Below are 15,660 nucleotides of genomic sequence, written 5' to 3'. Positions count from 1 at the left end.
TCGGGGGCCCCTTATTACCTATAGAAGTTCGGGCTCACTGGTGTTCTTTCGTTTCGATCATTCCTGCAGGTCTTGCTATTTAGTCTTTCTCTCCTGTTGTTTGAGATGATTTCCTAATAAACAATATCCAGCAAACTGTGAACACTGGTTTTAACTCTGGAGTGGGGAATGGGAGGAAGGGTTGGCTTGGGATGACAAGAACCTCTATTTCTGAAATGCTGGGATTTTTTTTTAAACAATGAAAGTGTATTTTTTTATGATCAAAAAATTAGTAAATCAAGAACACTGTTGGTTCCCTTTTGTCTTCAGGATACATCCCAAGCGTCATTTGGTGCTCACCAACAATGGGCTCTCTCTCATTTCCACCTCTGACAGTGCTGGATTTCCCCATTCCCAAACACGGCTCACTTTTCCCACCTGCCAGGTCACAGAGCTTGCAGGTCCCCTCCCTCTGCATACTTTACGACCCCACTCAAATACATCATCTCCATGGCGCCTTCCGTCTGCTCTGCCTAGGTGTTCTCAGGGTTCATTGCAAGACTGAAAAGCACTAAGGGCATTCTGATCCCAAATGGATTTGATACAAGGAATCAGATGCTTATAAAATCTTTGGGAGGGCTGGAGGAATGTGAGTCAGGGATGACACTGGAAGCACTGGATTTAAGACCAGTCTGCTGTTGTCATCCAGGCATCACCACAATCACTACTGTGTCTCATTACCCACAAAGCTGAAGACCCAGTGTTGGAAGGCTGATCGAGTCACTAAAACTGGCCAGCATGTCTCCCTAACCCTTCTTACCAGCAGCAAGTAGAACAGGAAGATGCCTCTACCTTGCTCTGCCTTCCAAACCAACCATTCAGAATCCTAGCGGCAAGGGAGCCTAGTAGTTTTCAGGTTTCTAGACTCTGCACTGAAAGAAGGAATTAAAAGGATGTAGGATGGAAATTGATAGTACCCAACAGGGATACTGCTGCAAGAAGTAAGAGCAGTAGAGTAGCTGAGTGGTCAAAACTACAAGCCTTGACTATTGGGCCAAGCAGGTTTGGACTTCGTGTTAAAAGGTAACAGAAAAACATGAGGTCTGGAGGGAGAAGTGACACAATGGAAGACCTGTTTCTGGAAAAAGTATTCCTAAAGATAAAGGGTTGGCCGTGATGAAGCTACCGGAGTCCATCAAGGTCAAAGGCAATGTAAAAGCCTACTACGGCATCAGAGGAGTTAAGGTTGAGAAGGATCTGAGAAACATCAACATATATGTCTATGAATTGAGTTTTCAGGACAGAACTTCAAATTGTCTTCAGAGTCTCACTCCCCTGAAATCCTGTAGTCTGTTTCAGTTTATAGAGACTATAAGTTGCCCTAAAGTTATCTGTAGGGAACCGACCAGCAACACCACTTTAAAACAAACTGTGATAACAGTAATGTTTTAGGAAAATACACAGGAAACAATTTACTTCCTTCCATTTTCTCCTTTCCTCAACAGGTTTATTGCCTTTTAAGAAAATTTTTGTAAAATATAAATACAAAGGCAGAGAATGTACTTACAAAGTTAAAACACAGATTTCAAACATAAACACACAATTCAGAAAATTTTAGTTTTATGTACAATTTCAAGCAACCTCAACATATTATGTTAGTTTTCAGTATTTTACAGGGTACAGAAAAAAATAGCTCAAAGTCTTCTTTAAATAAGAGCATAAAATGTTTAAACATATAAACAATCCGGTTTGATGCGTGAAAACTAATTTCACAGCTTTTAAATTAGGATATAAAAATTTCATACAATTAGTTGTTGTGTGTGGATATGGTTTGAATTTATATTACACACTACTGGATCACATCCAATAGCACTGACCTGGCCTGAGCAGGTACTCTGTAAACAAAACATAAAGTTACAACGTCGCCAAGTGCCTTCCCCGAATTCAACCCCCGAAACCAACCACACGGTTCTGACCACACTCTCAACAGTTATGGCCTCTGTCGTCGGAGCTTTGTATGAAATTAAGTCAAAGTGTGGAGCTCCTTTTCCTTATTTTTTTTTCTCCTTAAAAAAGAAAAGAAACAATTGTTCCGAGTAAAAACAAACATATTCCAAAGCATGTGTACATTGAAAAGTAAAGAAACTTTATTAACAACTTCATAAAAACTGACTTAAAAGTTTAAAAAGAAAAACACATGTTTCAAAGTCCTTCCGACTGGAGTCGTGTCTCTTATATAAAGAAGAGATATTTTCATATGTAATAGTGTCCTTTCTTTACAGAAATAGTCGTATTATGACACATATGCACAAGGATTAACACTATGACACACTGTACACGGCGGGCCCCGGCGAGCTCACTAGTAGTCATCTGAGTCCATGTCTCTGGGGTGGATCCACTCCACGGATGAGCCCAGCAGAGTCTGAAGCTCGTTCGTGAACTCCACCAGATCTAAGAGCTCCTTACTTTCCGGATTAAAGGACTCCAGGTCTTTGGGGCAAGAGAATAAGAGACTTGCTGACACTTGCCGGTAGAACTCGGCCTCCGCGATGGTGACAATTTCCACATTTGGGAAATTACAGCGGAATATGCGGGAGGACATTTTCAGTTTCTTGAGCAGGTCTGAGAGCAACAGCCAGTTCCGAGGCCTGCACCAGAGAAAGGACAGTGGTTTGAGCTTCCGGCAAAATGAGAAGCGCTCCCAACTATGAACTACCCGTCTCCTGGCGGTGAAAGGGCCTGCCGCTTCCACTTTGATTACCCCACCCCCACCCCACTTCTCACTGTCCTTAGAAGATCTACTTTTTTTTTTTAATTTTTATTTATTTATTTATTTTTGGCTGCGTTGGGCCTGTTGCTGCGCACGGGCTTTCTCTAGTTGTGGCTCGCGGGCTCTAGAGCGCAGGCTCAGTAGCTGTGGCGCATGGGCTTAGTTGCTCCGTGGCAGGTGGGATCTTCCCGGACCAGGGCTCGAACCTGTGTCCCCTGCACTGGCAGGCGGATTCTTAACCACTGCGCCACCAGGGAAGCCTGGAAGATCTACTTCTAGCGGGGAAACTCTGGACTCACGTGCATGTGTTAAGAGACCACCTAGGGCGGATCAGCCAACTTAGACAAAAGCAGGAGCAGTGCCCCTGAACGAGCCTCGTTGCAGGCCACCCCAGTGCTGCCTTGGCTCTGGCCACAACTCAGGTCACCCCTCTCCAAGTAAGTGCACCCCGTTCTAGTCACTGGGGAAAACCAGTCTGTATGCCAACCCAAGGGAGATGGCAAACACCTCTTTGACCTCTCCTCTCCTCCGGCCCTCACGGAGAGAGCATGAGAAACACTCGAGGTCACCTGGCTTTCCTTTCCTTTCCCACACCTCCAACCCGCCCCTCAATGCTGCCGGGAGTGAGGCTTTTTCGAGAAGGGAGGTGGTACAATCCTTCCTGATACCCTGCCATGCTTTATGATCTCTATCCGAATAGAATGTCACCACAAAGGCAGACACGTTCCCAGCCTCAGAGTCCAAGGAGGATGCTACTCCTTAAGCACTGGGGTCAACACACAGCAGAGCAAGGTCTCCTGATGTGTTCACTCCGAAGGGTTGGTCATGGGGCACAGTGGCCCGACCGTGGGGACAAGACTCGATCTAAGCAAATCTGAAGACACGTAAGATCCCAGGTGCCACATACGGCTTTCTCTAATCTTATACGAGAAGAGGGTACACATCAGTATCGTCCCATGGACCTCACGCGCCTTGGAAGGCCCCTATGGTAGCCGTTTGGGGAGGATCCCTTCCCCAAGAGTTTAGTGACTGAAACTGTGCAATTGCAGTCGCTGACTCCCGTGTCCTTTGGGCTCTAGGGGTGTGTTCCAATGAGGGCAGTTTGCTGGGGAGCCCTCCCACCCCCCAAACTTTTCTGGAAAAGTTCTACTGCATTATGTGAGGTCGGTGGACACTTGGTGAGGAATTCACTCACCCCCCAACCCATCCACCCTCATCTGCTGAAGGGGATTTCTAACTCCTGCCACCCCATAGAGCAGCTGGGCTGGCTCTCGACCACACGCTGGCCACGCTCACCCCTGAGCGACGGACACCTGGACGTTATAACACGGCAAAAGGGGGCTTTCGGAAAATTCAAATTCGAATAGGTCACCATAGGCCTCGTTGCTGTCATCCTGGTCCTCCGGTCCTGGGGGATTTGCTAAAACATCGTAACCACTTTCATCATCTGGTTCTAACCGGGGGGGCAAACAAGAGAGAGGTCAGTAAGCTGGAGCAAGATTCCAGCTGTTCTCCAAAAAGGACCCTGGAAAAATTCTTTCCCAAGCAAGCCCTGCTCACAGCACCAGCACCACCCCCACCCCCACCAGCCCAACTGAAACGAACAAGGCTGCTCACCACACACAGAGCTGCCATAGAACTCCCAAGAGCAACCGGGGTCACCGTCGTCAGGAGCCTGCAGGTCATTTAAATAGTCTGGAGAGAGAGGGGGAGAGAGAGAGAGAGAGAAACAAGATAATGCCTGCTGGTAAGAGGCAAATGCTGCTGGAGTTCGGGAACATCTCACGCTGGGGCTGGTGTCACCTCCTGACAAGTCCCACTGCACACGCCTCCAGGTATCTGACTGAAACCTCCCCACGCGTCCACCCGCCTTCCTGAGGGACTGCCCGCCTCACCGCCCCAGCCGGCCAAACAAAAGCTAGCCTGGCTAGCTAAGAGTTTTCCAGCCCCCCCCACCACAAAACTCCAAGTATATATCTCTTCTTTGACAGACTAACGTTGGGCCGCTTTTCCCAGTAAAGCGTCACTTAGGGTAAACGGGGGGTGGGGGTAGGGGGAACCCAGATGAAAGGCTGTGAAGTCACCGTCTAGATGCTTGAACAAGACCGTGTCTTGACCTCTGCCGTACCTGTTAAGAACTTCTCCAGAAGCTCGCTGTGGGTCATTTTCATGATGGTTCTACCTGAGTACGTAGCCAGGGTAGGATCAGCACCGTAGGAGAGGAGCAAGCGGACAATTTCGAGATGATCATTCTCGACAGCATCGTGGAGAGGCCTAGGAGAGGTGCGGGGAATTACACCTGTGCACGCGACGCTTGCTTCTAGCGACACGGGGCAAAATCGAGCGTGTGCGGCCAAGCCTCGTAGGCGCGCTATTTCACCGAGGAGGTGAGTGTACGGTCGCTAGGACAAATTACTCTGTTATTTCAACACATAACCCTTTACGGGACAGGTGAAGGGACCATCTCAGGCCTAATTCTTCAATGCAAATCTCTCTTCATGCATGGCCCAAGGAGGAACTCAGGCCACGATGAAAACGTTTCCAAGGAACTTAAATAGTGACAGACTGTAAGAAGGTAACGTACGGCGGGGTGGGGGGAAGAACCCCAGCATCACGGAAGCAGATACGACAAGCCATTGTTACACCATTACAAACAAAACCCAAAAAGTGCAGTTTGTAAAAGAAACTAGGGGCAAAGTGGAACCTCTCCTGAAACCAACTTGGAGATGAGTGATCAACCCTCTCGCCCAGAAGCAGTCGACAGGCAGGGCGAGTTCGCAGGAGGATACAGAGTCCTCCTGCCCGTGTCCGCTGGGGTCAGGAACACTGTCCGCAGTCCCATCCAGAAAGGATGCGATTTGGAAACCAAGAACCACCAAATACCTTACGGTTTTGCTCATTTTATGACTGTCAGGAAAGCCCCAGTGCCCTGCCTCGTGGTGGCATCCCAGGTCCAACCAGGAAGATGCTTGGGCTGACTCACACCTGGGCCTCTGGCCAATAAACCGAGGTCAAGGACAGAGTGGGGGCCAGGCCCAGGGATGTGGGTGGACACGGCAGGTCCTATCAAGCCAGTTGCCACTGGACCTGTCTGTACTCCTGCAACTTTCAACTCACATATATGTTCAAGATTGAGATTCAACAGATGCTGGTGGAGAGTCCAGGGTCTTAAAAGAGAACACCCCTGATTATTCATGCAGGCTCAACATTTTCAGGGACTTCTGTCCATAAGAGCGTCACAAAGTTTTAAAGTTCTATGTAAATTTGCCAGAAAGATCTGTCCGATTCCATTCTAGAGGACTCCGCCATCAGTGTGCTTACACGGCACTCACTCTCCATCTTTCCTTCTGGGGTTCCCCGCACACCCTGAGAACCACTGCCTATGCCCCAGCAGGGCCAGGCCAAGAGCAAGACCGCCACTGACCTGGTTCCATCCTGGGCACTGCAGTTGACATCGGCGCCATATTCAAGGAGGTGTCGTACGATGTTGAGCCAACCTCTTGCACAAGCCTCGTGCAGGGCACAGTAACCCGCGTTGTCGCGGTGGTTCACATCACAAATCTTGTTCTCCAGGCAGTACAAGACCACTTCCTATGGGGAGAGGAGAGGAGAGGAGATACCATCAGACCACCATACAGTGAAACTTGTAAGGGTGACCTCCCCACAGCTTGGCGGTGCCCACTTTCAAAGGCATACATCCTTGGGGCCAAAAGCCCGCCATGGTGCGGGCAGGCGGCAGGCATCCTGGTGGTGGGCGAGAGTGTGTGAGAAGGGCTTGGAGATGCAGACAGTGTTGTCTAAGGCTCTGCTGCACCAGTGGCCTGGCCATGGGCAAGTTACCCTTGAACTTCTCCAAGCTTCCACAGGGCTGCTGAGAGGATGCATTTGGATAGCGATGAAAACCCTCAGCCCAGGGGCCGACGTGACCAGTACAGAGGTGTCACGGCTGCTAACATCTTAGATGACACATTGCCAAGCACAGACCATTCTCACTTGATGGGTCCGTTCAGTCGGTGGCAGCGGATGATAACACAAGTTTAGATAAAAGTATGGATGACCAACACTTAAAGAGAGCTTAAATCAGCCGGAGAACATTCCCCAGCTTAGAGAAGGAGGGACACCCAGGTCAGCTACATCCTCGCACCCCCTGTTAGGACCCCAAATCAGAACCTGGGCCTCAGATGCTCTTGTTTGTATGTTAAGTAGAGTTAAAGAGAAGCTCTCTCCCTCCATCCTCGAGGAATGACACAAAATGCCTCCAATAACCCCACCCTCTATTTTGCCTCACTCCACCCTCTCGGGGCAGAATCAGTCTCATATTTTCATATTTAGTCAAGTTAATGACAGGAACCTGATACACCACAGGCTGCAACCTCCACATTTCAAGAATCAAATAAAACGTTCACCCTCCCCCAACCCGGAGATGTTCTGTGTCAACACTGTGCATTAGAATCACTGTTATTAACCTTATTTCTTTGGCTTGTTAAAATATTAATGAACCACTCCCAGTAAGCAGAGCAGGAATTTATTCAATGTTTTATTACCTTAAGAAAGTTTTCAGACACATCGAAAGCATTTGCCACCAGAAAACACGTTATACTGTTTATACTGGGTAAGTCGTGCCCAGCAGAGAGCCGTCAGGTTCTGAGAGCTGGGAGTAGGCAGAACGTGCATGTGGCCCAACACATGGTCTGCTGGGCAAGGGGGGATGGGATGGGGTCAGAACAGGCCTCCTTGTGACATCTCTCAGGTAACTCATCTGTTAAACCTAAAACGGGGGTCATTCTAGCCGCCCATAAGTGCGAGATGGGTTCTGTAAAACCTTTTATGCCCTTTGGAGGACACGCCAATCAAAGGTGACCACTCACTTGGGAGCGAACTAGAATGTTCCATTTGCTTACCACGTGAACCTAATGGGGCATGCTGGTAAACCTGGCCATCGGTGCCCTGTTACTTCAGGTCACTGCAGCAGCTCCCTTCCAAAACAAGAGGAGGAAGAGAAAAGGCACGCCCACGAATGCGTTTCTCCGTTTACATCCCAACCTGCCAGAAAGCCCACAATCCTCTGGGCTCCCAGGCCACCTGCCCCGAGCCCTGGTATCCAGGATACCGCATGAAGCTGCTGCTCTTTTAGCAGGCCCTCACTAGCCAGACTTGAGTGGACGGCTGCAAGCTAATGAGTTGTGTGCCCCAGCCAGGGAGAGGCCCTGTCACGTGGCTCTGGGATCAGGTCTGAACGCCACCAACTGCTGTGCACAGATCAATTTACTCAACCCAGGGTTTATTTGCTGTGACAATCATGGCCTTCACCTGGAAACCTTCATCACTACTAGGGCAGATTCAAGGGTACCTAGAAATGAAAGGCCGCCCAAGCTGATGGGTAAGTCAACTCTCTTCTCCTGGAAGATGGCAGCAAAGGCAGCAGTAGCCCCACGGCCAGGTCAGACTTTTTGCCACGGGCTGTCCTAACTCAACCACGTTGATCCCACTATTTACACAGTGCTTCTCATTTCCCCAGATGAGGACGTCTTCTGTCACCCACAGGAACCCAGGAGATAGCAGGAAAGGAAGGTAGTACTATCCTCATTCAACACTTGGAAACGGAGGCCCAGAGATATTAAACCCCAAGTTCAATTAACATGAGGTACTAGACCTATAACTCAGGTCTTTGGTACCTGGTCAGCTGGGAAGATTCAAAAGGCCCAAGAGGGCCCCAGTTAGAGGGATGCAATCCAGCTGTGACGAGCATCCCACAGGCCTTCTCTGTTGGGGGTCAAGTGGGCTAACTACACTCTCCTAGCTAGGAGGGTGATGGCCTCTAAATGGATGGCAACCGTCGCCACCAACACTTTCTCTAACTGAAAGGTGAAGAGGCGGGGCGAGTCTGTCCACGCAACACATTCCTTGGTTTATTTTCTCCGCTAGAAATAAACGGGAGTGTTTGAAGGCCAGCCCACCCATTCCCAAACAAAATCCAACTGCTTTTGTTGGACAACTGTCCGTTCAGCGGCTATAAGCCGAATGCCATTACCCGCAAAATGTAACCATCAAGGCCATAAACCCGACGTTGTTAATTAATTAAATGCCTCATTAACTTTTTAAAAAACATGACTTATTCAATTCATAGAAAATTTAACCATCACCGCTAAAGGCGCAAGCATGTGGTTGCACACTGGCGTTTTAGCCTAAGAAATAGAAGCCTTTTTCCCAGGAGGGAAAGGTTTGAGGTCTTTGGCCACGCAAGTGATCTAGTTAACGCGGATCTGAGGCCAGAGTGTGTTTCTAAACTTCCAGAACCACATTATCATGACATAAAGCTCAGACAGCCTTTATACTGCACATGGTATCTTTGGCTAAGCAGAAGAAAATAACCAAGAATGCTGAAGACAAAACTTCAGGAAAACCCTCCCAAACCACACCCTTATCTGCTTAAGCAAACTGTCCTTCAATTTGAAAAGGTTGAAGCTGCCACATCTCCCAACTGGGCCATCATCCCAACATTTAAAATTCTGCCCAGAGAAATCCCAGAAAGTTGGATTCAAAGTTGAAAGCGTTCATCTACTTGTCACAATGTTCAGCATCAACACTGGTGATCTGTGGAATCTACATATTGAAATTTACATTTGAAGAAAAAAACAAATCCCACCGTAAACATTCCCAAGGCTTCCTGTGCAATCAAAGGCCAGGTAGCCTAAAAAAGTATGGATCAAGTGCCCCTTGGTCCAGGCCTCAGAGCCACCGAACCAAAATGGAAACTGTCTCAGAGGACCAACGAGGGTCTTTTGACATCTCTGGTCCCAAAGGGAGGCTGCTGGAAATGATGCCAAGTTCACAGGTGGGGCTCGGAGCCCCGCCCTCCACAGCGGGTGCAGCAGCACCCCGCCCCCCCATCTCCAGCATTTGCTGGAAGAGGGAGTCTACTTTCTCAACCCTAACCCAAAAGTTGGGGTTAGGGGGCTCCCCCCCACCTCCAGCGTTTGCTGGAAGCAAGGAGTGTATTTTCTCAACCACGGGGGGTCTAGCTCAGCACTATGTGCAACATCTGCTCTGTCCTCGTAGGCGCCCGCTCTCAGCTCTTGGGAAACCAACTGGGTGCTCCTTGGACTTCACCTGCAAGTAACTGCGCTAACTACCAGAAAGTGCTCTCTAGCTAATGGAGAGGTCTCCAAGAGACGTGTAGATACAAACAACAGCACATTCAACCCACAACAACAACAAAAACACTCCCAAACTAAGCATAGCCCTAGTGCTTCCAACTTCCCACCCACAGTCATGCCTTAGGGCCAAGGCAGGCACACCTCGAAGGGCTCCTGGCACTATGGACCGGGGGGCGGGGGGGGGGACGACGGGAGACGGGGGACAGGGGCACAGAGCTGGCTGAGGGTGTGGGCCCCAGGGCTCCGGGCCAGCCTGGGTCCTGCCACCCCAGTGCTCAGCCACACCTCCACGCTCAGCCTGCTGAGCCGCGTTTTACTGTCACCATTCAACTCCCAGAGGGCTGATGCCAGCACAGAAAAATGCCTTTGCCCTGTGGGCTATTACATCACAATTGCTACTGACAAGTATGGTGGGGGAACTGCACAGGGCAGAGACAGTCATCTGTCTCACAGAGGTTTTGAACTGTAAAAAGGGCAATTCCAGTGTGAGCCAGTCTTGCTGAGTCTTGCTGAGGAGCGTGGTGGGCTGTGGAGCACTGCTGGATTGCTACCCGTACGGGTATCAGCTAACCCCTCTGAGGCTCAGTTTCCTCATCCGAGAGTGGGCTAGTACTCGTTACTCCCAAGTGAAGATGTTAAAAGGGTGAAAGGAGTTACTACAGGTCACACGGGCTTAGACAGATATCAGCTATCTTTCTGTCTATGTTGCTCTAGCAATAGAGGCCATCACTGTCATCAGCCGTGCTGGGTTGGGATACAGCAGTGTGGACAGGGAGTTTTGTGCAAGGCTCAACCCCTGCTCCCCGCCCATCAGCCCTCGGCTCCCGTGCCCTCTCAGAAAGAGACTGCTCAGGTCTGCCCCACTCCCACCCCTACTCTGCACAGACACTTCCCACCGCTACCCCACAGGGGCATCACTCTACCCGAAACAGCACAAGTAACCCAAAAGAGAGCTAATAACTACTCTCCCTCTTGCTATTCAGAATCCAAAAGGGCTCATTAAAATTCCCCTGGTCGCCAAGCCCTGGGTTAGGTCAGATTTTATATCAGAGATAAGTGAGCCGGACTGGCCGAAGCAGCCTACCTGCCTGAATGGGAACGAACATCAGAGGCCTGCCTTTCTTTTCACACCACGACTGAGCAAGCCACCAAAGAGCCCGCGGTGTGAGCGGCGCCAACGCAAACACCCTGCTGGAACACCCAGCCCAGCCCGCCACGTGGAGGGGGCTGGGCTCTGAGACCCGCCCCCCATCCCCAGCCAGTGTGTCCCCCACCCAAGGAGCAGCAGCCGGCGGATCCTGATCCGGGGCACCCACAAGGGTGCTCACCTCGTAGCCAAGCCGGGCGGCCCGCTGTAGAAGGGTCTCGCCCGCGTTCTTATTGACAATAAGTCTCCGCGCTTCCGGTGGCATCGGGCGGGACTGGGTGGTCTCTGGAGGGGAGCTTGAGCATGTCAGCTGCGAGGCCTGGGAAGCTGGTAACAATTGCTGCAAACGGTCCAAGGGCTTCTGGTCCTGCTTGGCCGGCGAAAGATCATAGTCGGAACTGAGCTCAGGCCGCTTTCGAAATCTCCGGACGGTCACCTATCACGAAACCAGGCAGCGCACACGTTTCAGGCTGTCCTTCCACCACCCGCCTGGTTCGCCTCCTCCCTGAGTTACAAACCTGAGTGGAGGAAAGCACTTTTCCTCCTCTCTGTCTGGGGGAGGCGGGGCGCGAGGAAAGGGTTGCATTTTTACTAGCTGGAAACTTCACCACCACCCAGGAGACAGGTCCCCTAGGAAGGGGCAGTGACGTTTTGGGGGGAGGGGTTCAGGAAAAGGAAAGCTTTGTCCCCAGAAGCAGAGAAGTAGGCAGGCGGGATGTGTCTGCACAGGCCCGGGGGGCGGGGGAGAGCCAGGGGCAAGAGGTACCTTGCCATCCGCATTGTCCACGTAGTAGTCCCCTGGCAGGGGCAAGCCCCGCCTGGGCTCCTGAGGGATCAAATGCTTGGTTTTGCACAGTCGCTTCCCGGATGGTTTCTCGCTGTTGTCGGTGTATTTCTGCGGCAGGGGCGAAGGCTGCCAATCCATTTCTTCGTCCATGCACAGCACATCTGTCTTCTGGCTTTCTTTAACTTGGTCATGTTTGGTAGGCAGTCCTGAGGCTGGCGTGCAGCTTGGCTGAGTCTGCTTTTTGCCGCTTGCATTGGTGGATGAAAGGCCCTTCACGGGCGGAGAGCCGGAGAACACAGGCGAGGCTGGATCCACAGGAGGGGGAGGGCGGGAGGCAGGGGGAGAAGAAGCGGGCGTTACACAGTTGTAGCCGGTGAGGAAAGAAAAGCCCATTGTTAGCACTGATCGTTGGAGCGGCTTCAGTTTTTAAAGATATACCAATTATGTTTTCAAAGCACTAATATTTTAATTATCCCACATTCAACCGGCAAATAGGCTAACCCACGAAACGCCAAATGGCAAGTCGCTTCAAAGGGCCGCAAGAGAGGGCAGAAGCCAGCCCTTCGTGTGCTCCCGTCCCCACCCGTGGGGGGCCTGGGTGCTCGGGACAGGGCGACTGGGGACAGCCCGAGGCTGGAATGAGGGCACTGACAAGCGCCCGGGGTCACCCAAGACTTCCCTTCCTGCCCAGCCGCGGGCTGGGTGATGAGGAGCAGCCCAGGAAGTCGAGCTCCCGCCTCACTGTACATTCCATAAGGAAGTGTGCAGGCTGAAAGGACCTCATGAAGAAAACTCCCCGCTCGCCACACGCTACTCTTGTCAACTTGGATGGCGCTCAGGTCCCCTCCAGGGCCGTTTCCCACAGAGGGCAGGTGATCCACCCTCCAGGAGCGCCCCCCGCCCCGTGCGTACCTTGTTCATTGTCACTGCATTTAAGGGACTCCTCCAACCAGCTTCTGTTGCTTTTGGCCTCTGCCCTTTTCCTGCCAGGTTTCTCTTCGGAGATGCTATTGCCCTGGGGGGTGACCGCAGGCTGAACCGCCTGGGTCACTTCCTTCCTGCCCTGCCGGCCAGGTTTGCTCTCTGCTGCCGACACCTGCTGCTCCCACCGTTCTCTAAGGTGCAGCAAGTGGCGTTGCTTTTTGGGATGGAGCCCTGTTAATTCAATGCACACCTTCAGGTTGGTCAGCTCACTATAATGTGGCTCTTCTAAGTGGTTAGAGGAACTGTTTGTCATTTCCCTCTCAGGCCAGTCATCTAATGGAGAAATAACTACAAATTAATGAAGAAGCCCCCCGGGGCGGGGGGTGGGGAACAAACTGTCTTACACATCACTAATAGGGGTGGGGGAGGGGAGGGGGTGTGGTCACTGTGTTGGCTGGAACTTGTCACCAAGTCTCGGGAGGGGGCCTATTTGCCTTTGGCCACCTTTGGGCTCCAGCCCCGGCACCTGGCTTTGGGGGGTGGGGGATGGGATGGGGGTGGGGGGTGGGGAGGTGTGAGTGGCTCCCCCCAGGGCTCCAGGGTGGGACTGGAACTTTCCATTGCTCCGCTCCAGGACTTCCGCAGGGTGCCCTGCAGGCCCGAAGCGAAACCGAGCTCACCTTTGGAGACCCGTCTCCGCTTGGCTTTCAGCAGAGAGTCCTCCGGGAGCTCTTCCACAGTGGTCTCAGTGTGGTTGCTATCGCCAGAGACCTTGCGCTTTCTGTTCAGCCGGAGGGTGGGGCTGAGTGGCGCGTCCGGGGCCGCCTGGTCGGCGGGGGGCTCTCTGGGGGGCTCCGTGTCCATGAAGTAGTCCTCAGGAAGATCATTGTCCTCTGGGGCTTCGAAGGGGTCAGGTTTGCTTCCATCATAACACTCCCCTAGGGGAGGGGAGACAACCCGGAAAGGAGGGAACAAAGGTCACCAGGAGCAGGCAGGACCCCCATGCCCAAGGCAATGTGCTACCAACAGACCCCCCTTTGGAGACCAGGGGCCTCACACGCTGGAAGCACAAAACCCTCAGAAAGACGTCCCAAAGGAAGGACAGCTGAACACAACCAGCAAAGAAAGCAGAAAATGAGGCGCGTAGCCCACTCACCACCCATCCTTCAAGGGTCAAGGTGAGGCGTCTACACCACCCCTCTATAGGCATGTGAGATCACTCCCTAACTGCTTAACTCTCCAAGGTGGCTTACTTTTAAAGGGAGGGTGAGTGACCTCACAGTAAGATCCAACCAATCAGAGCAGAGCTACAAATTACTATGGAAACAGTTGCTACTACTTTGTAGTAAACAAAAAAGGCTGGTGTCATCAAGAGACCAAATAGCCCCCAACTGCCATCTACACAGACATAGCACCAATGTTCACTTGGGTCAGCAGGGGCGAGGGTGAAGAAAGAATGGCGGGAGGCTGGGAAGCTGGGGAGACCAAGGGAAGAGGAGCCTAGCAAAGGCAAAGGGAAAGGACCCTTGTGCACACACAAGGGTCAAGGGCAATTTCAAAGAACTCAACCAGATTGCTACAAGTCCGTCTGTCCTCTTTCCACACCCGTGGGGGGAAAAGCATTTCACTGCCATCGAGGGGCTACTCCTATTTCCTGTCTAGGAAGAAGGCCCTCAGTGACACCAGTCACCCACCTGGCACATCTCCACGCCTTCCTTCCCAGGCAACAAGCATCTAAGGACATTTCAAAGACAAGACTCCAACCCCTTTCATGGGGGTGGGGTGGGGGTGCGGCGGGCAGGGCTGAACTGCTCACACCCCAGCTCCGCCTGTGTTGCTCCTGCCCCCTCTGCTCAATCTAGCATCCACTTGGGGCTTTTCCTCCAATCACCCCAGCCTAACATCACTCCTCACTTTTGCTCTAGCCAAAGAAACAGTTCAACTGCTTTGCTAGTCACATTGTTTCTAACACACAAATAATTCCATAATGATCACTGTGCTGTTAAAGAGTTCCCCGAAGATGACCCTGTGTCCATCACCGGCCGGGGGTGGGGGTGGGTGTATGAGTTTGGTATTTCGTTAACACCTGAGCTAAGCTCCCACAGCCCGTTTTTCTAGATGAAATCATGGACACACCCTTCACATGCTGCTCGCATTCCTCCTCCTCTCCCTAGACCACTTCAAGTATCACTCCCACTTCTGCCCAGCCGGCTGGTCCCCTGATCAGCCTCTCTTGGGGGCATTCCCGGCATTTAATGGCAGTCAGTTGTGGGGATGAACCTCACCCTGGCCTGGGCTAGCCTGACCTGTGTTCTCAATGGTGGAACACACTTAGCTTTTCTCCAAGGGTATCCCAAGGTGGGACAGGTCCCCATCTACTCTTGCCAGAATGGTGGAATCACCCCAACCGCGAGGGTCTCCTGTCATGGCAGCAGGAGAAACCCCAAACTCCTGGCCTGTGCTTACGGGTGATGCAGCCCAGGCTACTGCAGGCCCGGTGAAGACGGCGTGCTGCAACTCTCACTCCGGCTGCTCTGTGTCCCTCTTAAACACTCGGGCAGGAATGGCGCCGCTTTACAACTCGGCCCCCTTCACTTGTAAAGTGGGAATGTTACTGCTAGCCTCCCCCCAGGGGTGGGCTTCATAATCACGGGCCGGACCCAGCACAGAGAAAGGCTGGAAAAATCCCTTTAACCAAAAGATGCCAAGACTTTCAGACCAGCCTGAATTTCAGGCCTGAAATGTATGAAATTTTAAGAGGTGAGCCCTGCTGGTTACACCATTGGACTTCTCTGGTCCAATCAGCCTTCCCTAAAAGCTCCGTGGGAGGGGATCCATGGAGGAATGGAAGGGCTACCTTAAGAACCCCCATGTCCAATTTGAAAGTTTCTTTTTC

The 15,660-nt window shown here is 51.7% G+C and overlaps 1 protein-coding gene across 22 annotated transcripts in view; it reads right to left on the bottom strand.

Moving 5' to 3' along the window:
* Positions 1–1,471: 1,471 nt before the first annotated feature.
* Positions 1,472–15,660, bottom strand: part of BCOR (BCL6 corepressor) — an 86,594-nt gene continuing 72,405 nt past the window's right edge. For 18 of the 22 annotated variants that reach the window (XM_081221520.1, XM_081221519.1, XM_081221530.1 and 15 more), the window contains 9 exons: positions 13,445–13,702; positions 12,753–13,097; positions 11,820–12,145; positions 11,235–11,489; positions 6,174–6,340; positions 4,878–5,023; positions 4,367–4,444; positions 4,046–4,202; positions 1,472–2,627 (listed from right to left, as the gene is read on the bottom strand). In XM_081221520.1, the coding sequence (XP_081077646.1) occupies positions 2,339–2,627; positions 4,046–4,202; positions 4,367–4,444; positions 4,878–5,023; positions 6,174–6,340; positions 11,235–11,489; positions 11,820–12,145; positions 12,753–13,097; positions 13,445–13,702 (2,021 nt within the window). In that variant the 3' untranslated portion in view covers positions 1,472–2,338. The remainder of the gene's footprint in view (positions 2,628–4,045; positions 4,203–4,366; positions 4,445–4,877; positions 5,024–6,173; positions 6,341–11,234; positions 11,490–11,819; positions 12,146–12,752; positions 13,098–13,444; positions 13,703–15,660) is intronic. The other 4 variants (XM_081221522.1, XM_081221525.1, XM_081221524.1 and 1 more) reach the window with 3 other exon arrangements.

The sequence above is a fragment of the Mesoplodon bidens genome (genome assembly GCF_964165515.1).
Source record: "Mesoplodon bidens genome assembly, chromosome: X".
In the NCBI taxonomy this organism is placed as follows: domain Eukaryota; kingdom Metazoa; phylum Chordata; class Mammalia; order Artiodactyla; family Ziphiidae; genus Mesoplodon; species Mesoplodon bidens.
This window is presented reverse-complemented; position numbering and strand designations above follow the sequence as displayed.